Source organism: Gopherus flavomarginatus, chromosome 3 (assembly GCF_025201925.1).
Source record: "Gopherus flavomarginatus isolate rGopFla2 chromosome 3, rGopFla2.mat.asm, whole genome shotgun sequence".
Taxonomy (NCBI): Eukaryota; Metazoa; Chordata; order Testudines; family Testudinidae; genus Gopherus; species Gopherus flavomarginatus.
This window is the reverse complement of record NC_066619.1, coordinates 288,335,774-288,358,588: the sequence shown is the minus strand read 5'-3', so window position 1 is coordinate 288,358,588 and position 22,815 is coordinate 288,335,774. Positions and strand designations below refer to the sequence as shown.

The 22,815-nt window shown below is 50.1% G+C and overlaps 1 protein-coding gene across 2 annotated transcripts in view; it reads right to left on the bottom strand.

Annotated features, from left to right (window-relative positions):
- The window catches only part of LOC127047633 (dedicator of cytokinesis protein 2-like), a 408,420-nt gene that overhangs the window by 108,258 nt on the left and 277,347 nt on the right, over positions 1 to 22,815 (bottom strand). For both annotated transcript variants that reach the window (XM_050946070.1, XM_050946071.1), the window contains exon 29: positions 1,422 to 1,520. In XM_050946070.1, coding sequence (XP_050802027.1) covers positions 1,422 to 1,520 — 99 coding nt within the window. The remainder of the gene's footprint in view (positions 1 to 1,421; positions 1,521 to 22,815) is intronic.

Genomic DNA, 22,815 nt, shown 5'->3' with positions numbered 1-22,815 from the left:
TGAGGAGCTGGAGATGGGGTGCTGTGGAGGAGGGGATACTGAGGATCTGGAGGTGGAGTACTGTGGGGGGGGTTCTGAGGAGCTGGCAGTGAGGGTGTTGTGAGGGAGGGGGTGCCAAGGAGCTGGTTCTGGGGTGCCATGGAGGAGGGGGTGCTGAGGAGCTGGAGGTGGGGTACTGTCAGGGAAGGGTTCTGAGGAGCTGGCAGTGAGGGTGCTGTGAGGGAGGGGGTGCCAAGGAGCTGGTTCTGGGGTGCCATGAGGGAGGGGGTGCCAAGGAGCTGGTTCTGGGGTGCTGTGGGGGAAGGGGTGCTGAGGAGCTGGTTCTGAGGTGCCGTGGAGGAGGGGGTGCTGAGGAGCTGGCGCTGGGGTGTTGTGGGGGAGGGGATACTGAGGATCTGGAGGTGGGGTACTGTGGGGGAGGGGTTCTGAGGAGCTGGCAGTGGGGCTGCCGTGAGGGAAGGGGTGCCGAGGAGCTGGAGGTGGAGTGCCGTAGGGGATGGGGTACTGAGGAGCTGGTTCTGAAGTGCCGTGGAGGAGGGGGTGCTGAGGAGCTGGAGGTGGAGTGCCAAGGGGGGGCTGAGGAGCTGGAGGTGGGGTGGCGTAGGGGATGGGGTACTGAGGAGCTGGCTCTGGGGTGCTGTGGGGGAGGGGCTGGTGGTAGGCTGGGGAACAGCACTGCCACTGCCAAGCCTCTTACTACTGTGCAGCCTACAGATCCCACCCCACAGGACCCCGAACTCCGCCACCATCTCCTAGCAACGTCTGGGGGGGCTGGCACTGGGGGGCACTATCGAGGAGGCAGGCGAGCACAGAAAAGCACCAGCCCCCGCCCCCGCCCCCATCTATTCAGCTTTGTGACTCAGGCTCGGGTCTGGCCAGGCCCATGTCCCGCCCCTACTGACCCACCCAACACCAGCCCCTGAGCCCCCCTTTCTCCCTGGGGTGTCTGTCGCAGTCTCCTCCCTTCAATCCTGCTCCCACCTTGACTCCGCAGCCCCTCACCCCATCCCATCCCCTCTGCTGCAGAGCTGCTCCTGGAGCTAATGCCCAAGTTGATGCCAGCTGGTGACGCTCTGGGAGCTGCTGGCTTTCGCCCCCTCACCCCGGGCCCTAGGCGGCACCCTCCCATAGATGCACCAAGGCGAGGCATCACAGCCAGTGAGCCTGGCCAGTGCTTGGGCGTGGCCTGCCAGTTGGGCACTGCTCGGCTGGGTGTGGGAAACCCCTGCCCGCAGCCCATGGGAAGGGACCGGCCTGGGCCATGCAGAATGGATGCGGAGCAGCTGGGGAGTGTCTGGGACAGGATGGGGGCAGGGGCTGTCTGGCCTGGGGGTGGGTGATACGCCAGCACCACGACGAGCGACAGCCCCAAGAGCTGCCAGGCTGGGCCCTGGAGAGCACAGGCTGAGCGGGCGACTCACCACCAGGTCGGTCCGGGCTGAAAAGGCCTGGATGTAGGAACTGTAATGGGCCTTGTCCATCTGGTTCAGGATGGCTGCCATGCAGGCCACGTAGTGACTCTGAGGAGAGACAGACCCGGGGAGTCAACAGGACAGATGCTGAGTGACCCAGGCCTTGGGGTGCAGCGAATCGAGCGATTACTCACTGGGGTCTCTTGGCCTGACCCACGGCCTCAGCCCACCCATAGAATCGTAGGACTGGAAGGGACCTCGAGAGGTCATCTAGTCCGGTCCCCTGCACTTATAGCAGGACTAGGTATTATCTAGATCAGGGGTCGGCAACCTTTCAGAAGTGGTGTGCCGAGTCTTCATTTATTCACTCTAATTCAAGGTTTTGTGTGCCAGTCATACATTTTAACGTTATTAGAAGGTCTCTTTCTAGAAGTCTAGAATACATAACTAAACTATTGTTGTATGTAAAGTAAATAAGGTTTTTAAAATGTTAAGGAAGCTTCATTTAAAATTAAATTAAAATGCAGAGCCCCCTGGACAGGTGTCCAGGACCCAGCATTGTGAGTGCCACTGAAAATCAGCTTGCGTGTCTCCTTTGGTACGTGTGCCATAGGTTGCCTACCTCTGATCTAGACCATCCCTGACAGGTGTTTGTCCAACCCTGCTCTTAAAAACCTCCAATGATGGGGATTCCACAACCTCCCTAGGCAATTTATTCCGGTGCTTAACCACTCTGACAGTTAGGAAGCAAGACCAATCCCCAGCGAAATCATCCCAGCCAGGGCTTTGTCAAGACTGACCTTAAAAATCTCTAAGGAAGGAGATTCTGCCACCTCCCTAGGTAACCCATTCCAGTGCTTCACCACCCTCCTAGTGAAATAGTGTTTCCTAATATCCAACCTAGACCTCCCCCACTGCAACTTGAGACCATTGCTCCTTGTTCTGTCATCTGTCACCACTGAGAACAGCCAAGCTCTATCCTCTCTGGAACCCCCTTTCAGGTAGTTGAAGGCTGCTATCAAATCCCCCCTCACTCTTCTCTTCTGCAGACTAAACAATCCCAGTTCCCTCAGCCTCTCCTCATAAGCCATGTGCCCCAGCCCCCTAATCATTTTTGTTGCCACATCCTTCTTGTAGTGTGGGGCCCAAAACTGGACACATTACTCCAGATGAGGCCTCACCAATGTCGAATAGAGGGGAATGATCACATCCCTCGATCTGCTGGCAATGCCCCTACTTATACAGCCCAAAATGCCGTTAGCCTTCTTGGCAACAAGGGCCCACTTGACTCATATCCAGCTTCCTGTCCACTGTAACCCCTACGTCCTTTCCTGCAGAACTGCTGCCTAGCCATTTGGTCCCTAGTCTGTAGCAGTGCATGGGATTTTTCTGTCCTAAGTGCAGGACTCTGCACTTGTCCTTGTTGAACCTCATCAGGTTTCTTTTGGCCCAATCCTCCAATTTGTTTAGGTCCCTCTGTATCCTATCCCTACCCTCCAGCGTATCTACCACTCTTCCCAGTTTAGTGTCATCTGCAAACTGGCTGAAGGTGCAATAAATCCAATCATCCAGATCATTGATAAAGATGTTGAACAAAACTGGCCCTAGGACCGACTCCTAGGGCACTCCACTTGAAACTGGCTGCCAACTAGGCATCGAGCCGTTGATCACTATCCGTTGAGCCCGACGATCTAGCCAGCTTTCTATCCACCTTATAGTCCATTCATCCAGCCCATACTTCTTTAACTTACTGGCAAGAATACTGGGGGAGATCGTATCAAAAGCTTTGCTAAAGTCAAGGAATAACGCACCCACTGCTTTCCCCTCATCCACAGACCCAGTTATCTCCTCATAGAAGGCAGTTAGGTTAGTCAGTCATGACTTGTCTTTGGTGAATCCATGCTGACTGTTCCTGATCACTTTCCTCTCCTCTAAGTGCTTCCGAATTGATTCCTTGAGGACCTGCTCCATGATTTTTCCAGGGACTGAGGTGAGGCTGACTGGCCTGTAGTTCCCTGGCTCCTCCTCCTTCCCTTTTTTAAAGATGGGCACTACATTACCCTTTTTCCAGCCATCCGGGACCTCCCCGGATAGCCATGAGTTTTCAAAGATAATGGCCAATGGCTCTGCAATCACATCCGCCAACTCCTGTAGCACTCTCAGATGCAGCACATCCGGCCCCATGGACTTGTGCTCGTCCAGCTTTTCTAAATAGTCCTGAACCCCTTCTTTCTCCACAGAGGGCTGGTCACCTTCTCCCCATGCTGTGCTGCCCAGTGCAGCAGTCTGGGAGCTGACCTTGTTTGTGAAGACAGAGGTAAAAAAAGCATTGAGTACATTCGCTTCTTCCACATCCTCCGTCACTAGGTTGCCTCCCACATTCAGTAAGGGGCCCATAGTTTCCTTGACTTTCTTCTTGTTGCTAACATACCTGAAGAAACCCTTCTTGTTACCCTTCACATCTCTTGTTAGCTGCAACTCCAAGTATGATTTGGCCTTCCTGATTTCACTCCTGCATTCCTGAGCAATATTTTTATATTCCTCCCTGGTCATTTGTCCAATCTTCCACTTTTTGTAAGCTTCTTTTTTGTTTTTAAGATCAGCAAGGATTTCACTGTTAAGCCAAGCTGGTGGCCTGCCATATTTAAATGTTCTTTCTACACATCACGATGGTTTGTTCCTGCAACCTCAATAAGGATTCTTTAAAATACAGCCAGCTCTCCTGGACTCTTTTCCCCCTCATGTTATTCTCCCAGGGGATCCTGTTCATCAGCTCCCTGAGGGAGTTAAAGTCTGCTTTTCTGAAGTCCAGGGTCAGTATTCTGCTGCTCTCATTTCTTCCTTGTGTCAGGATCCTGAACTTGACCATCTCATGGCACTGCCTCCCAGGTTCCCATCCACTTTTGCTTCCCCTACTAATTCTTCCCTGTTTGTGAGCATCAGGTCAAGTACAGCTCTGCCCCTAGCTGGTTCTAGGGTGACCAGATGGGATGAAGAAAATATCAGGACACATGGGCAGGGAGTCCCTCCGGTGGAGTAAAAAAAAAAAAAACCAACAAAATCGGAGTCCCGGAGTCTCGCTGGCATAAAGAGAGAGGAGGGGGGGGAAATATGCAGAGTCCCGCTGGTGGAACAAAACAACAAAACAAAAACCAGGAGAGCGAAATATCGGGACAAATTGCGTCCCGACCGAACATCGATCGGGACGCAGGACAAACACCTAAAAATCGGGACAGTCCCATTTTATCGGGATGTCTGGTCACCCTAGCTGGTTCCTCCAGCACTTGCACCAGGAAATTGTCCCCTACACTTTCCAAAAACTTCCTGGATTGTCCGGGCACCACTGTATTGCTCTCACAGCTTCCATCTTTGTAGTATAATGCACCAGGCAATGTCTTTTGAGGTCTACAGGGATGGCTGCAAACTGTTTATAAACCAAGAAAGCACAGTCAAGGCCAGGTTACCGTCATTCCCCAGTGGGTTATACAATCATTCAAGTGGTAGAAGATCCAACAAAAACATGTGCAATGTGTTCCGTTCTTCCAGAATCCCCCTACCAGAGTCATAAAGTTGGACGCTTCATGTCTGGGTTGGGGGCACATTTGGGATCTCATAAGGTTCAGGGCAAATGGTCACTACAGGAGCAGCTTCTTCCCATCAATGTTCTGGAACTGGGAGCTGTCAAAAATGCTTGCTTACACATTCTACCACCGATCAGGTCCAAGTTAACAAAGATAATGACAGACAATGTGGCATGCATGCAGTACGTCATCCACCAGGGAGCAGTACGTTCCCCATCTCTCTCTGCTGAAGTGACACACAGCCAACCAGATAGTCATCTCAGCTTCATCCCTCCTAGGTATTCAGAACAACCTGGCAGGTGACCTCAGCAGACATTTCTCTCTAAATTACAAATGGTAACTAAACTCCTGAGCCTTCCACGTCATATTCCTAGCCTGGAGGTTCCGCCGTTTGCTGCAGCGGTTGAAGACAATCTCTTACTGTTATTTGAGAACGACCCTGAATCTTTGAGATGAGATTCAGGAGGAATCTCCTTCAGGAGGAACTACAGGTACCTTCCATCTACCTGCGAGGAAGGTACACTCTGCCTGCCACTGCATCCAGGGAAGCTCCTATGTAGTCCAGACTCTGTGTTGGACTCAAAATGGATTTTTCAAGATTCTTTTGGAGGCCCAGGCTGCCAAACAGAGAACACGTCATTTTTACTACTGCCAACACTCCCTGATATGACCTGCTCTGATCAGCCAATCATCCAGATACAGGAAAACTACTATCCCCAAACAATGTAGGTGGGCATCAAAAACTGCCAGAATCTTTGAACATATTCTTGGGGCAGAAGACAGGCCGAAAGGAAGCACCCAGTATTACTAGTGCTTGTTGATTAGAAATCAAAGACATCTCTTGTGTGAGGAAGGAACAGTGATATGAAAATATGCATCTTGTAGGTCGACAGTCATGAATCAATCTCCTAATTCTAACAAGGGAATTATGGGTGCAAGGGTCACCATCATAAATTTCTGCTGTTTTACATATCTGTTTAGAGACCTGAAGTCTAAAACTGGTCTCTATCCTCCATACTTCTTGGGAATCAGGAGGTACTTTTAATACAATCCCTGTCCCCTGTGCTGTACAGGAACTGGTTCATGCCTCAGAAACACAGAAATAAGGCAATCTCTTCTGCCAGCAATTGATCATGAGAAGGGCCCTGAAGAGGGAGGGGGAGGGGAAATGGATAGTTTAACCAGATGTTACCGCTTCCAAAGCCCAACTGTCCAATGTTATACTTTCCCACATAGCCTGAAAGGGGCCATCTGAAGTGGGGGGGATATTAAGTTGCAGCTGTAAACCTCTGCTAACTGAGTGGTAGACACGCTGGAACAATCCATCAGAACTCAGAGGGGCAGCCGTGTTAGTCTGTATCAGCAAAAACAACAAGGAGTCCTTGTGGTACCTTAGAGACTAACACATTTATTTGGGCATAAGCTTCCGTGGGCTAGAACCCAGTTCGTCAGCTGCATGGAGTGGAAAACATAGTAGCAGGTATATATATATATATATATATAGTACATGAAAAGATGGGAGTTGCCTTACCAAGTCGGGGGTCAGCCTAACGAGACAATTCAATTAACAAGGTATTCAAAGGCATGCTCTGTGTGCCGTTTGAGACTCGCTAAATCTCCTCTTATTTACAGGACTATAATCCCTAAAGATTGCAGCATGGCCCTCGAATCCTTTAGTGTGTGGAGAAATGTATCCATGGAGTCTGCAAAGAGCTTGGGACCACCAAAGGGGAGGTCTTCAACAGGGCTTCGAACTTCTCTTGCGAAGCAGGACCGCTGCAGCCAAGATGCTCAACCCTGACCACTGCAGTGGATATCAATCGAGCGACCATATTTGCAGCATCCAATGAGGCCTGGAGTGATAATCTTGCCAGAAGCTAATCCTGTTGTATAACTGCTTTAAATCAGTCATGATGTTCCACTAGCAGGTGCTCAATAAAGGAATTAAATTTGTTGTTGTTTAGATAATCATGTTTGGCCAGGAGTGCCTGATGGTTTGCTGTTCTGAACTAAAGTATCAGAGGGGTAGCCGTGTTAGTCTGGATCTGTAAAAGCAGCAGAGAGTCCTGTGGCACCTTATAGACTAACAGACGTTTTGGAGCATGAGCTTTCGTGGGTGAATACCCACTTCGTCAGATGCATGCATCTGACCCATGCATCTGACGAAGTGGGTATTCACCCACGAAAGCTCATGCTCCAAAACGTCTGTTAGTCTATAAGGTGCCACAGGACTTTTTGCTGCTTTTACCGAACTAAAGTGTGGCTCTTCAGCCACACTTTAGCAAACCATCAGGCACTCCTGGCCAAACATGAATCTCTTTTGGTCCTTTGCTATGTCATGGACCTGAACCTCTTTTGGTCCTTTGCTATGCTGTCTGCCCTGCTCATTAACAGCCTCCAAAACCAAGGATTTCGGAGCTGGGTGGGAAAATAGAAATGTCTACTTCCCTGGCAGGGATGTAATACTTTTTATCCACCCTCTTGTGTGTAGGTAGTGCAGTAGCTGGGGTTTGCCAAACAGTTTTACCAGGCTCCTTGAGAGCTTCATTGACCAGAATGACAATCTTCATCGATGCTGAAGTATGTAATACATCTAGAAGTTTATGGTGGGACTTCTGAAACTTCTCTAAGGGAATATGCATTGCATCAACAATTCATCCCATCAGTTCATGAAATTGTCTAAAGTCATCCGCCATAGAAGGTAACCGAGGCATCACAGCTTTATCAGGTGATGAGGAAGAAATATTAATAAGAGGTGTCATCTCCTTATCTGCCCTGACCTCTTGCTCCTCCATGGTCTCTTTCTCTCAGATAGATGGTAGTAGAGGCGGTTGAGGTGAGTGGGCCCTTCTCTGTTCCCTCTGGTGGTGCAATGACTTGGGGGAGGGATAACTCAGTGGTTTGAGCATTGGCCTGCTAAACCCAGGGTTGTGAGTTAAATCCTTGAGGGGGCCATTCGGGGAACTGGGGTAAAAATCTAGGGATTGTTCCTGCTTTGAGCAGGTGGTTGGACTAGATGACCTCCTGAGGTCCCTTCCAACCGTAATATTCCATGATTCTATGCAAAAGGTTGACAGCAGAACGGTCAGAGCAAGGCTACTGATGGGCCCAAATGGCACAGGGGGAGGCAGCCATGTGTGTCCCTGCCAAGTAGGTGCCCTTTGGCATCTGTCTTGCTGTAGTACATCAGTTTAAGATGGAGAGCTGTGTGTCCTGGAATAGACAAAGGAAACATGGATGTAACTTAAGAGTACGAAGAGTGCTTTTCCACATATTCCTAGGGGGAGATAGCTGTTCCATTTGCAAGACAGCCAAGGGCAAACATGGTATTCCAGGATACTGGTGGGCCAGTTACTGAGAGAATCTGAATGCTGACAACCCTCCAGCACTCATTAACAGGAAACTCTGACTCCAAAGATGCTATCAGGTCCTTAGGGTACCTAAATTCTTGCGGCACCGATGGTGTCAAACAGAGGATCAAGCAGGACTCTGTGGAGGGCAGCTTTGGTACCAATGCAGCTGGTACTGAGTGCTTGACCTGGGAGTGAGTCGCTTTGATTCCCTCGGCACTGTAGGTGCCTCAGTGGTCTTTGGTACTGCTGATTTTCCTGTTACCGGTTACAAATGTTGTACATCATTAGGCTAAGAACTCATCACCGCTATGTCTCTGCTGCTCTGGGTATCGGTGTCCCACTGTCTGGAGCGGCTCACCACTGTGAGTGCCGACCTCAGGGCAGACTGTCAAAAAACAGGGCAGACACCCTCAGGTGGTGGTGTGGTCTGTAATTAGATTTCACCAAGCCAGTGACAAACTGGAACTCTTGGATCTCTGTACCAGTCCTCCCCTGGAGTCACAGACAGTCCCCTCAGACTCCCAGTCTCTCTTCCACCCAAAGAACCCGCACTAAGTGATAATAGTCACTTATACCAAAAATCACACATCAGGGTACTCCCAGCCCTGAGAGACTGTCACTTACCCCAGATCAGATGGCAGCCTAGAGTGTACACTAAAGCCAATCCTGGCAACCACTTCTATAGCAAACTAACAGAAGGGTTATTAGCTAAGAAAAGAAAGTGAGAGTTACTGAGAGTTTAAAGCAGGTAAAATATACGTACGGATGAGTCGTGGTTTGTAATTGCAAATGGTGGCAGTGATGTAATGAACTGCCAGTTTCCCAAAAGTCTTTTCAGGGTGCCCAGATTGTCTCTGGGGATCTCCGCTGTGCATCTGGTACCCTGCTCTGTAAGAGTCCAACCAGGCCAGAGATGCAGGATCTTTCCTTAACTCTACACTTACAGCTTCTTCTCGCAGACAACAAGCTGACAGAGTCACCACTTACGTAGGCTTTTCCTTTGACGGTGGTGCGTGAGAAACGCACTTTGAGTCACTGACCTCTGGTCATCACACACAGTGGCCACTTGCTCTGAAATTAGCACTTGTCTGTTAAAGTCCTTCACGAGCATCCCACAAGGCTTCCTGATGGGCTGATTATTACAGGGGTGCACACACGGTAAATGTTGCTATGATATTACACCAGGAGATAGATCAGTGCAAACAATGCAGGTAACATCCCAGTAATTTTCATGGAGTTTAAATATCAAATACACTTTTCTACCTTCGACAATCACTTTGATCTCTACTAATACCCAGGTGAATGGGCCTGAATACACTCTGGCATGACGTGTTCTGCCAGGGTCACAATGTGTACCAGAGATTGGGACTATGTCTGTCTCAGATGACGGACTCCTCTTCGCCTTTGCAGTACCAGCATCACTTGAGGGCTCCATACTCTTCTCGGGTGTCAGTGACAAAGTTATTCTTGTAAAAGCAGCAGAGTCCTGTGGTACCTTATAGACTAACAGACGTTTTGGAGCATGAGCTTTCGTGGGTGAATACCCACTTCGTCAGATGCAGGTGACCCACGAAAGCTCATGCTCCAATACGTCCGTTAGTCTATAAGGTGCCACAGGACTCTTTGCTGCTTTTACAGATCCAGACTAACACGGCTCCCTTCTGACCCTAAAGATTTTCTTGGAGATTTGCTCATCTCCTTGTGCTCAGAGGTGGGTAATGGAACTACCTTTGCTGAGGTCTTCAGTACCATAGATGTACTTGATGCCACAGTACCACCTATTTCTCTAGCGGCATCCAATGACCAAGATATCAATATGGACGAGGCTAAAGGGCTTGCTCCATCAGCAGCAGCTTAAATTTGATCTCCCTGGTTTTTTTGGGGGGGAGGGGAGTTGTCTACCCTTGAAGAAAGTGAGTATCTTGCACTTACTAGGGATATTGGTATCATCCAAACAGCACAGGCAGTGGGAATGCCCATCGCTGACTGGAATAGCCACATGATAAGAGAGTCACCTTTAGTATTCCAGCGAGTGAAAGAACGAATGAAAGAAAAGGGAACGGCTGATCCAACAAGTACAAACACTCTCTGCTAACTAACTCCTGCATACTAGCAGAGAACAGGCACCGCAGTGGGTCCCACTGCAGGCTGAAGGCGACGGAGAAGGAACTGAGGGCAATTCGCCCATGCAGCCCCATATAGCCTTAGTGCGGGTGTGGGGCACGTGCAGGCTGAAGGCTACGGAGAAGGAACTGAGGGCAATTCGCCCATGCAGCCCCATATAGCCTTAGTGCGGGTGTGGGGCACGTGTGCAGGCTGAACAAGAGCTGCTGCCAAGACCCTCTGCTCAGAGGCGCAGGGCACAGCGCAGCACCCACAGGGACGCTCTTGAAGAACTGCTGGGTTTTAATCCATTTAATGTCTGACATAATTAATTTTATATTGCCCTAGGTTTTTAATCAAAATGTCTTACGGTATCGAAGTCAAATGCCTTACAGACGCCTAAGTACATTATATTCCCACTATTACCTTTATCAGCCAAACTTGTAATCTCATAAAAAAAATCAAGTTAGTTTGACAGGATCTACCTTCCAAAAGCCCAAGATAATTCCATTAGCCTCCATTAGTTCTTTATTAACTGACTCCAGTAGCAGCCGTGCCACTATCTTGTCTGTGATCAGTGTCAAGCTGACAGGCTTATAATTTACCTGGGTCAACCCAGTTACTTTTTAAAAATGGCACATTAGCTTTGTTCCACTCTTCTGGAATTTCCCCAGTGCTCCAAGACTTATTGAAAATCAGCATTAACAGTCCAGTGAGCTCCACAACCAGCTCTTTTAAATCTCTTGCATACCAGTTATCTGGATATGCTGATTTTAAAATGTTTAACTTTAGTAGCTTCGGTTTAACATCTGCTAGTGAGACTAATGGAATGGAAAGAGTGTTATCACCATATGATGAGACTGCATCGTCTGTTCTTCCTCAAATATTGAACAGAAATATTTATTGAACACTTCTGTTTTTTCCACATTATTATTGCTAATTCTACAAGTCCCATCTAGTCGTCCATCTACAGACCAATAACATTCCTGCCCCCCCAATATATTTGTAAAAACTCCCTCTCATTATCCTTAATTCTGCTGGCCATAGAGTTCACCTTGTGTCCTTTGGCTTCCCTTATCAATTTTGTACAATGCCTAACTTCTGGTTAATATTCTTTACTATCAACTTCCCCTTTCTTTCTATCTATCTATCTATCTAAGCTGCCTTCTCTTCCCCTCTAACCCAGGTTGGTTTTTTAAGCAGCACAGGTCTTCTTCCTCAATTGTAGGGCTGTGGGTTTTTGGGCATCTAGTAAGATGTTCTTAAACTATTCCCAATTATTATTCACATTTTTCTGATTAAATTCTTCCTCCCAGCTGATCTGGCTCATAATTGTTTCATCGTTGTGAAACTGGCCCTATTAAAGCACCAAGTATATCTATTACTGGTCTGGACTTTATTCTGCTTAGACATTATAAATGTGATCAAGTCATGGGCACTTGTACCTAAGTTACCATTAAGTTTTGCAATCAGTTCTTCTTTATCTGCTAGGACAAGGTCTAATAACAAATTCCCCCACATTGGCTGCAACACTTTTTCAGTTAGGAAATTGTCATCTACAATGTTTAAAAATTCCCAGGGTGTTTTTGTCCTGGCTGCATAAGACTTCCAGTGTACGTCTCTCAAACTGAATACCCCCAGGATCACAGTGGTTTTGTGCTTACACATTATAGATAGGTGTGTAAGGAGCTCCCAGGCAGAAGGGGCAGGGGGCTCTGCCTGCTCACCCCTGCAGCTCCCATTGGCTGCAGTTTCTGGCCAATGGGAGCTGAGAGCCAGTGCTCATGGCGGGGGCAGCGTGCGGAGCCCCCTGGCCTTCCGTCCTCCTAGGAGCTTCAGGGACATGCCAGCCACTTCCAGGGAGCCCTGCAGAGTCAGGTAGGGAGCCTGCCAGCCCCCCAACTCCCCTCCCCCCACATCAGAGAGGGTCCCAGGCCACATGCCACCGCCTGGCCCCCCAACACCAGCAGGGGTCCCCAGACACCCCCAGCCCAAGTTTTAGTTAGGGACATACAGTACAAGTCATGGACAGGTCACAGCTGTCAATTTTTGTTTACTGTCCGCGACCTGTCCATGACTTTTACTAAGAACACCTGTGACTAAATCGCAGCCTTATCCCTGAGTGGCTGGGACGTCATCCATGTCCCTGCCTGTGGCTGGCTGTGAACGTGCAGGGCCTGCCAGAGGTTTGTTGCGTGATGCAGCATCAGCGTGAGGGACAGCCCAGGCTGGTGGGTGTGGAGGGCTCAGCAGTTCTACAGCCCAGGTTTCACCCTGGGGACCCATCACGGCGACCCCTCACTAGAGGCAGTGAGGAACAAGGCGACTCACAATCCTCGGTACCCCAAGAACTGTCACAAGCCCCAGGCAGCAGCCCCGTGTTCCGAGGTGTAGCATTAGCGCTTACGGGCACTAGATGGCTTGGGACGTGGCTAATGTGCTACAGAGCTTTCCACTTGTAGGACAGCAGCTCGAACAGAGGACTTCACTCACCACTTGTAGGGCCAGCACCGCCACAGAGTGACATCTACAGAGCTTTTTAAAGCCACAGTTTATGGTTAGTTCAGCAAGTCATTGACATTAAAACCACACCCCCAGCTGAACTAGCCATGGCAGCTGGGCAGGGTGTGATCCTTGGAAACTGCAGCTGACTGCACCCAGAGGATGATCCTCAGGGGACCCTAAGCAGCACCTGGGTTTCCTTGGGAGGTGCTCACGAGGGAGTGCTTGAGAGAGTCACCTTCCCTGCTGCTGGCACAGAGCAGCCCATCCATGGCCAGACTGTGCTTTCATCCTCCCCTCTTCCCAATGGCAGAGCGGGACAGGGAGCTGCCAGTCCCACGCCCTGCCCCACACCATCTCCTGAGAAACCAGAACTAGACGTGCCAGTGCCAGTGATGGGTACCCAGGGACAACGGACACAGAGCGAGCGCTGCCCAGTGTGCCTGCCCCACAGGCGTTAAGCACATCTCCCCCCAGGAATGGCTCAGCCCTCACTCACACCAGCCTAAGTTCTGATGACCATCCCTCCCCTTGGCACCGGGCCGCGGACCCAGTCTGCTCTCTCCCAGCCGAGAGAACGTGTCCCCGGGTTCTACACAGCTTGTCTGATGTGGGGGAATGAGAATGTGTCCTGTGCTCCTGTTCAACCTGCCCCCACCACTGAGCAACAGCCTGGCTCCAAGGCTTTGCAATCTTGCCCAGGCAACCCACCCGCCCCCGCCCCTGTGAAACGCTCTAACGCATCAGTGGTGATGTGGGTCCCATTTGGTTCATTTAACTGACACTTGACAATGTCTGGAACCTGCCACCCCTACCCAGCAAGCACTCGGCAGCCCCATCTCCGAGGCAGAGGCAGAGAAACGTTCTCTGCAAGAGGCCTCTGCCACTAGGTATAGCCACAAACACAACAACCCAGTGCAGGCAACACAGCTCCACCGGGCAGGGGCAACGGAGCCACGTGAGGGGTGGGGACAGAGTCATGGCAGTTTGTGACCCAGGGACGGGCTCACGCTGCAAACGCTCAAAAGGAAGGTTCCCTGCCAGTGGAAACCGACCCATCTGTCCTCAGACCCACTTTCATTCCAACCGCTATGTGCATGAACGTGAACCCCCTTTACCTTCTGCTCTTCTTGGCTGCTGGTGCCCACCGTACCCAAGCATGAGAGCTGCCCATGATGCTGCAGGGCTTGAAGCCCCTTCCCAGCCCCTGTACCCCACATTTCATCCAGCTCAATGGGGAAACACCATGAAAATGAGGCCTCGCCAGTCACCAGGAGACACTGGCCAGTGGGTGTGAAGAGGTGGCTAGGAGGCCTTTCCCCTCTAGGGGACACTAGTTCCAATCTAGTCCCAGGCTGGCGGGGGGCCTTGCGGAGGGAATATTCCATTGCTAGGCCTAATCTAGGGGTTCTCAAACTTCACAGCCCCATGACTCCCTTCTGACAACAATTACTACATGACCCTGGGAGGGAGGACCAAGCCTGAGCCCGCCTGAGCTCCAAAGCCACAGCCTGAGCCCCACCACCCAAGGTGGGGTGTCCAAAGCCGAAGCCCAAGGGCTTTAGTCCCAGGCAGGGGGCCTGTAACCTGAGCCCTGCAACCAGAGCTGAAGCCCTTGGGCTTCAGCTTTGCCCCAGACCTCAGCAAGTCTAACACCGGCCGTGGTGACCCCACTAAGACAGGGTCCCACCATGGTTTGAGAACCACTTGAAATCTGACCCCAGGTCAGCAGTGACGGACTAGTGCTGCCATCTGGTGGCTACTTGTGATTTTGGTGAGGGGGAGTGTGCACAGGATGACCCAGAAGGCAGGTGGCACATCACAAACGGCATTAAGTGGCCCCTCATTAGCAGTATCGGCAGAGAGAGGGCAGGAAGTGACTGAGCGCTGGAGACTAAGCTCCAGAAGAGAGTCCCACCAGGGCACAGCTGAGGCTGGGGAGCAGCGTGCTGGGGGCTCCTTGCCCTGCCAGTGAAGGGTCCTGTTCCGTGGAGCAGGGTCTTTTCCACATTGCACCTTTCCCCAGTGCTCAGGACTATCACACAGCAGGTGCAGTGAATCCAAGGACACGGGGAGGCTTGGAAAACATTCCAAGGACCCAGAAACTGATCCAGCTAAACAGTAAATGAATAAAAATCAATCCTATTAGCATACAAGTGAAAGAGTGAACATGGCAAGCCAGGAGCTGTGTCCCCGACTGGCCCACAGCTGTGTCAGCAGTGCCTGCACAAAGACACCACAGGGCCTTGCTGGGGCAAACTGCAGAGAGAGTCTTGCATTGGCACAGGGGTCATCAGCTGTCCCTACTGATCCATATTCCTTCAGTCCTAGCAGGCATGACTTGCCTGCAAAGTCTGTAGTGAATGTCTCCTGGCTCCAGCTCAGTCCATGCCCATGACTTTGCTCGGGAGTGCAAGCGACACACAGTGTGCATGGCAAGGACCCTTTCTGAGGCAGTGAGCATGTGACATAGGGCAGGCTGGAAACTCGCATTCTCGCCTATCCTACCTGCCCACGAGCCCAGCTCAGGAGAGATCTGACGGCAGCTCCTGGACAGAGACTGCCTTGACCTGTGGCTCCGAATGGAACCGCCCCAGCACAAGGACCCGGGGCTCCTCGAGAAGGGAATGCCAAGTGCCATAGTGCTAGCAGTCAGGGCAGCCTACTCCCCTTTCCCCCCGAGTCTGTTTGTTTGTTTGTTTGAAGGACCGTGTGCCGTGGCTGGCAGTTGAAGCCAATAGCTGAAAAAGGGAAGTTTGAAAGCTCAAAGCCTCTGGTAATTGGCTGAGCCTTAATCAGTGGGCGGGGCATTAACTCAGGCCAGAGCTTTATAAATCCGCGCACAAGCGACCAGGGGCTGCTAACAGGGAGTTTTGCAAGGAAGTTTGGAAGAGGAGTGGAAAGCGAGGGGGGGGTCCCTTGTCGGTCCTACCTGTTCCCCTGTAGTCCCCGTAAAACCTATAATCCAACCCATATTCCAAAACCCCTTTCTTTAAACCACCCTTTCATTAACTAGGAGACAATGCAGGCAGAAGCCCAGCAGCAGAGTGGGGGCTATCCAGTTTATTGCACTGAGTGTAGCATGTATGATTACCTGCCTTGTGGGCAGGTTGTGTATGTGTGCAGTCGGTGCAAGGAGCTCCTGGCCCTCAGAGACCACGTACGGACTTTGGAGGCCAGGGTGGCGAACTGGAGGAGCTAAGAGAGGCAGAGAGGTATGTTGACGAGGCTTTCCAGGACACTGTAGAATTGTCCCACCTCCGCTCAGACAGCCTCTGTGCTGTTGAGGAGGAAGAAAGGCCCAGGGAAGCGGAGCAGTCAATGGGAGCAGAGGGAAACCTTCCCATAGTTGGGACCCTCCTTCCAGATGGTGCTGGGGTTGCCGCTCGCACTGAGGTTACCTCTCTGGGGGAGGGAACTCCAGTTGCTAGGAAAAGGCAGGTGTTAGTAATGGGAGATTCGATCATTAGAAACATAGATAGCTGGGTTTGTGATGACCGGGAGAACCGTATGGTGACTTGCCTGCCTGGTGCAAAGGTTGCAGATCTCTCGAGACATCTAGACAGACTTATGTGTAGTGCTGGGGAGGAGCTGGTGGTTGTGGTACATGTAGGTACCAATGACATAGGGAAGGGTAGGAGAGATGTCCTGGAAGCCAAATTTAGGCTGCTAGGGAAGAGACTGAAATCCAGGACTTCCATGGTGGCATCTCAGAAATGCTCCCAGTTCCACGCGCAGGGCCAGGTAGGCAGGCAGAACTTCAGAGTCTCAATGCATGGATGAGATGATGGGGTAGAGAGGAGGGGTTTATGTTCATTAGGAACTGGGGAAACTTTTGGGATGGGGGGAGCCTATACAGGAGAGATGGGCTCCACCTAAACCAAAGTGGAACCAGACTGCTGGCACTAAACATTCAAAAGATTGTAGAGCAGTTTTTAAACTAGGAGGTGGAGGAAAGCCGACTGCTGCAGAGGAGCATGTGGATCAGACACAGACTTCTCTTAGGGGAGAGTCTGATGATAAGGAATCTCCAGGTTATAGTCAGGAACAGAGGACAGAAGAAGATAATGTAAGGGCCGGATCAGATGATAAACAGTCACATAAAAAAGAATCTGACACATCAGAAAAGGGCAGACAAATAAACAGGGACAAGTTTTTAAAGTGCTTGTACACAAATGCTAGAAGTCTAAATAATAAGCTGGGTGAACTAGAGTGCCTCGTGATAAAGGAGGATAGTGATATAATAGGCATCACAGAAACCTGGTGGACTGAGAGCAATCAATGGGACACAATCATTCCGGGGTACAAAATATATCTGTAAGGTTCTTGGGAGGCTACGGGCCTACCCAGGGTGCTCTGCAAGAACGAGGCCCACACACACTGTGAGTTATTGGCTTTAATGAAGGTAAAGTGACACACCTGCAACGGGAACTCCGTACCAGGCTGAGCTTCGGTGCACTGGGTTCCCCACCTCCGTGATAGCAACGCCAGGAGTCCCCGTTGTGGGTGTGTCACTTTACCTTCATTAAAGCCAATAACTCACAGTGTGTGTGGGCCTCGTTCTTGCAGAGCATCCTGGCTAAGCCCGTAGCCTCCCAAGAACCTTACAATATCGGAAGGACAGAACAGGTCGTGCAGGGGAGGAGTGGCACTATATGTGAAAGAAAATGGAGATTTAAATGAAGTAAAAATCTTAAGCGAATCCACATGTTCCACAGAATCGCTATGGATAGAAATTTCATGCTCTAATAAAAATATAACATTAGGGATCTATTATCGACCACCTGACCAGGACAGTAATAGTGATGATGAAATGCTAAGGGAAATTAGAGAGGCTATCAAAATTAAGAACCCAATAAGAGTGGGGATTTCAATTATCCCCATATTGACTGGGAACATTTCACTTCAGGACGAAATGCAGAGATAAAATTTCTCGATACTTTAAATGATTGCTTCATGGAGCTGCTGGTACAGGAACCTACAAAGGGAGAGGCAACTCTAGATTTAATCCTGAGTGGAGTGCAGGAGCTGGTCCAAGAGGTAACTATAGCAGGACTGCTTGGACATAGTGACCATAATACAATAGCATTCAACATCCCTGTGGGGGGGAAAACACCTCAACAGCCCAACACTGTGGCATTTAATTTCAAAAGGGGGAACTATACAAAAATGAGGGGGTTAATTAACAGAAGTTAAAAGGTACAGTGACTAAAGTGAAATCCCTGCAAGCTGCACGGGCGCTTTTTAAAGCCATCAAAATAGAGGCCCAACGTCAATGTATACCTGAAATTAAGAAACACAGTAAAAGAACTAAAAAAGAGTCACCGTGGCTTAATAGCCATGTAAAAGAAGCAGTGAGAGATAAAAAGACTTCCTTTAAAAAGCGGAAGTCAAATCCTAGTGAGGCAAATAGAAAGGAGCACAAACACTGACAGCTTAAGTGCAAGAGTGTAATAAGAAAAGCCAAAGAGGAGTTTGAAGAACTGCTAGCCAAAAACTCCAAAGGTAATAACAAAATGTTTTTTAAGTACATCAGAAGCAGGAAGCCTGCTAAACAGACAGTGGGGCCCCTGGACGATCGAGAAACAAAAGGAGGACTTAAAGACGATAAAGTCATTGCAGAGAAACTAAATGGATTCTTTGCTTCAGTCTTCACGGCTGAGGATGTTAGGGAGATTCCCAAACCTGAGATGGCTTTTGTAGGTGACAAATCTGAGGAACTGTCACAGATTGAAGTGTCATTAGAGGAGGTGTTGGAATTAATTGATAAACTCAACATTAACAAGTCACCGGGACCAGATGGCATTCACCCAAGAGTTCTGAAAGAACTCAAATGTGAAGTTGCGGAACTGCTAACTAAGGTTTGTAACTTGTCCTTTAAATCGGCTTCGGTACCCAATGACTGGAAGTTAGCTAATGTAACGCCAATATTTAAAAAGGGCTCTAGAGGTGATCCCAGCAATTACAGACCGGTAAGTCTAACATCAGTACCAGGCAAATTAGTCAAAACAATAGTTAAGAATAAAATTGTCAGACACATAGAAAAACACAAACTGTTGAGCAATAGTCAACATGCTTTCTGTAAAGGGAAATTGTGTCTTACTAATCTATTAGAGTTCTTTGAAGGGGTCAGCAAACATGTGGACAAGGGGGATCCAGTGGACATAGTGTACTTAGATTTCCAGAAAGCCTTTGAAAAGGTCCCTCACCAAAGGCTCTTACATAAATTAAGCTGTCATGGGATAAAAGGGAAGGTCCTTTCATGGATTGAGAACTGGTTAAAAGACAGGGAACAAAGGGTAGGAATTAATGGTAAATTCTCAGAATGGAGAGGGGTAACTAGTGGTGTTCCCCAAGGGTCAGTCCTAGGACCAATCCTATTCAATTTATTCATAAATGATCTGGAGAAAGGGGTAAACAGTGAGGTGGCAAAGTTTGCAGATGATACTAAACTACTCAAGATAGTTAAGACCAAAGCAGATTGTGAAGAACTTCAAAATGATCTCACAAAACTAAGTGATTGGGCAACAAAATGGCAAATGAAATTTAATGTGGATAAATGTAAAGTAATGCACATTGGAAAAAAATACCCTCAACTATACATACAATATGATGGGGGTTATTTTAGCTACGAGTCAGGAAAAAGATCTTGACGTCATCGTGGGTAGTTCTCTGAAGATGTCCACGCAGTGTGCAGAGGTGGTCAAAAAGCAAACAGGACGTTCGGAATCATTAAAAAGGGGATAGAGAATAAGACTGAGAATATATTATTGCCCTTATATAAATCAATGGCACGCCCACGTCTCGAATACTGTGTACAGATGTGGTCTCCTCACCTTAAAAAATATATTCTAGCACTAGAAACGGTTCAGAAAAGGGCAACTAAAATGATTAGGGGTTTGGAGAGGGTCCCATGTGAGGAAAGATTAAAGAGGCTAGTACTCTTCAGCTTGGAAAAGAGGAGACTAAGGGGGGATATGATAGAGGTCTATAAAATCATAAGTGATGTGGAGAAAGTGGATAAGGAAAAGTTATTTACTTATTCCTATAATACAAGAACTAGGGGTCACCAAATGAAATTAATAGGTAGCAGGTTTCAAACAAATACAAGGAAGTTCTTCTTCACACAGCGCAGTCAACTTGTGGAACTCCTTACCTGAGGAGGTTGTGAAGGCTGGAACTATAACAATGTTTAAAAGGGAACTGGATAAATTTATGGAGGTTAACTCCACAAGTGGCTATTAGCCAGGAAGGGTAAAGAATGGTGTCCCTAGCCTCTGTTCATCAGAGGATGGAGATGGATGGCAGGAGAGAGATCACTTGATCATTGCCTGTTCGCTTCACTCCCTCTGGGGCACCTGGCATCGGCCACTGTCAGTAGACAGATACTGGGCTAGATGGACCTTTGGTCTGACCCGGTACGGCCGTTCTTATGTTCTTATGCATCCAGTGCATGCAGCTTGTCCCCTCTGGGAGAAGCAGCCAGCAGAGCTGGGTGAGACTGGAGGTTACATAGAAAATGGGGGCTTGGCAGCAACCTGACAGGACGGACACAGCTAAAGCAAGCTGATCTCTTTGGGATTTGATGAGATTAGTTCAGTCATGTGAAAACAGCTCTTCTAGCAGCTGCTGAAATTAGATTCAGGTGAACTCACTGTGCTGCCTGTTACACCTTGTTCCAATGAAACTGTATTTCCACTGAAATGACATTACTGGGAAGGGAAGCAGCCAGACCCTGCCATATATATGGATATGGTTCAGCTAGGGAATGGGGAAGCTGTGCACACACTGGCTACAGATCTCCCAGCAAAGCGCCAGTCTGCCCAACAGCACAACCGACTCACACAACCTCCGGGGGATTCAGATGGACTTTGCAGATGAGCTGCCTTGTTGTGACACGACTGCTGAGTTACCTGCGATGTCACAACCCCACCACCCAGCAGTGAGCTGTTTGTAGCTGCCTGGAATCAAACTGCACATGCGACAACCCAGCAACCAAGTGCACCGATTGTGGACGTCTTCAGCCAATGGATCTTACAAGAAAAAAAACTTGCAGGGGGCTCAGGGCTGCTGGTGGTGGGAAGATAGGGATCAGGGGCAGAGAGGAGGGGACAGCAGACACTGGGCACTTGCCGCAGTTCCCACCTTTGCACTTTCTGCCCCGCTGCCCTCACATGCAGGGCGAGCTCCTCTTAAACTCCGCAAGGCCACCTCATTGGCTCCCTCCAGCTCCCTCCGCCGCCAGGCCTACAATAACCCCCCAGCCGCCCGGAGATCATTCCCATCTCCCTGCCCCTTGTGCTCTGCCATCTGTCTGGTGTACCCCTGCTACCTCATCTCCCATGCGGCCTGGGAGCTCCTGGGGCAGGGACTGTCCCCGCTAGATGCTTGCATGACACCTAGCATGATGGAGCCCTGGTCTCTTGGCACTATTGTAAAACCAATAACCACAGCAATCAGGTATGTGGAAAGAGGGGGCTCGGGGGCGAGGGGGAGAATACAGAGCATGGGGAAGCTGTGGCTTATGACCCACTTTTGCCATAATACCTACTAGAAACCAACCAGTGAGTGACTGCTGGGCTGGTAGGAGAGTACAGCTGAAGTCAAAAACATACCAACAAACAACAAAGCAAAGGTCTGTGTGTGCTAAACGATTGGAGGGGGGTCGTCCTCTTAGACACCCTTCTGATGGCACCGGTCATCTTGTCCTTGGGCTCTTCCGGGGAGAAGCACTGTGCTCTGTGTCTGTGCTGCCCCAGCGCCAGGAACCCAATCCTGCCCGGGCGGCACTGCCAGCAGACAGATCATAATCCTAAGGGGCTGGGGAGGGGGCTGAATGAGGCAGTTGGGAGTCAGGGCAGAGGTGGGAGGGGGTGTTTCAGGCCTTATGAAGGACTCGTCATAGCTGAGGCTGTAAACCACACCCAGAGTAGCTGTGAGCAGGGCACTGCATGCCGCTGCCCCGGGCTCAGGACATGCTGCTCTGCAGTGCCAAGCTCTGCATCAGACTCCCACAGCCACAGGAAGGGGCTCCCCCGCAGGCACTGGCTGGGCGGCAGACACCAGCCTGGCTGGATGTGCCAAGTCTCCTTGGCAGGGTTATTCTGTCCAGACTTGGAGGCAGGAGGCACCTTCACCACACACAAGAACCACCCAGCTCTGCCACCAGCAGCAGCATTAACACTCAGCTGGAGTGAGGCTCTTCTCCAAGGCCAGGCCAGACTCGTACACCCCCACCCAGCACAGGCCCTATCCTGCTGCACGTGTAACGCTGACAGACCCATTCACTGGTGGGAGGGATTGAACCTGGGATCTCGGGAACTTAGTGCATGAGCCTCGACTGCAGGAGCTAAAAGCCAGCAGGCTGTAGGGCAGACTCATCATCTCTCTCTCTAAGTGGTCTCGTCTGGGTACCACTAGATTGGCCAGAACCCCCAACGCAGGAGGGGTTTGGGTCACACACGCAGCCAGCCAGCATACCCACCCACCGCTCAGCCCCTCAGAACTCTGCAGGCCAGACACGACCTCCGTAAACATAGGCCAAAGAACAGGGCCAGTTTCCTCTGCCCTGACTGTGTCTGGCTAAAGCACCTCCCAGACAGGCCTCCAGTCCTGGCTCCAAGACACCAAGAAGAGGGAGAATCTTCCCTTCGCTTGGGAGCTGGCTCCACTTCCAGCAGTCACTCACGGGGGTGGGAACAGTTTGCTTGGCCTCTCCTGTGTGCCTGGTTCAGCTTCCAGGCAGGGTCTGGGTTCACCTCCTCCCCTACAGGGCCCGGGAGCTTCTCCCAGCCAAGGTGCTCATGCCCCATTGTCAAGCCACCCTCCCTCCATCCCCTATCCGCTGCGCTCCCCCGAGCCAGC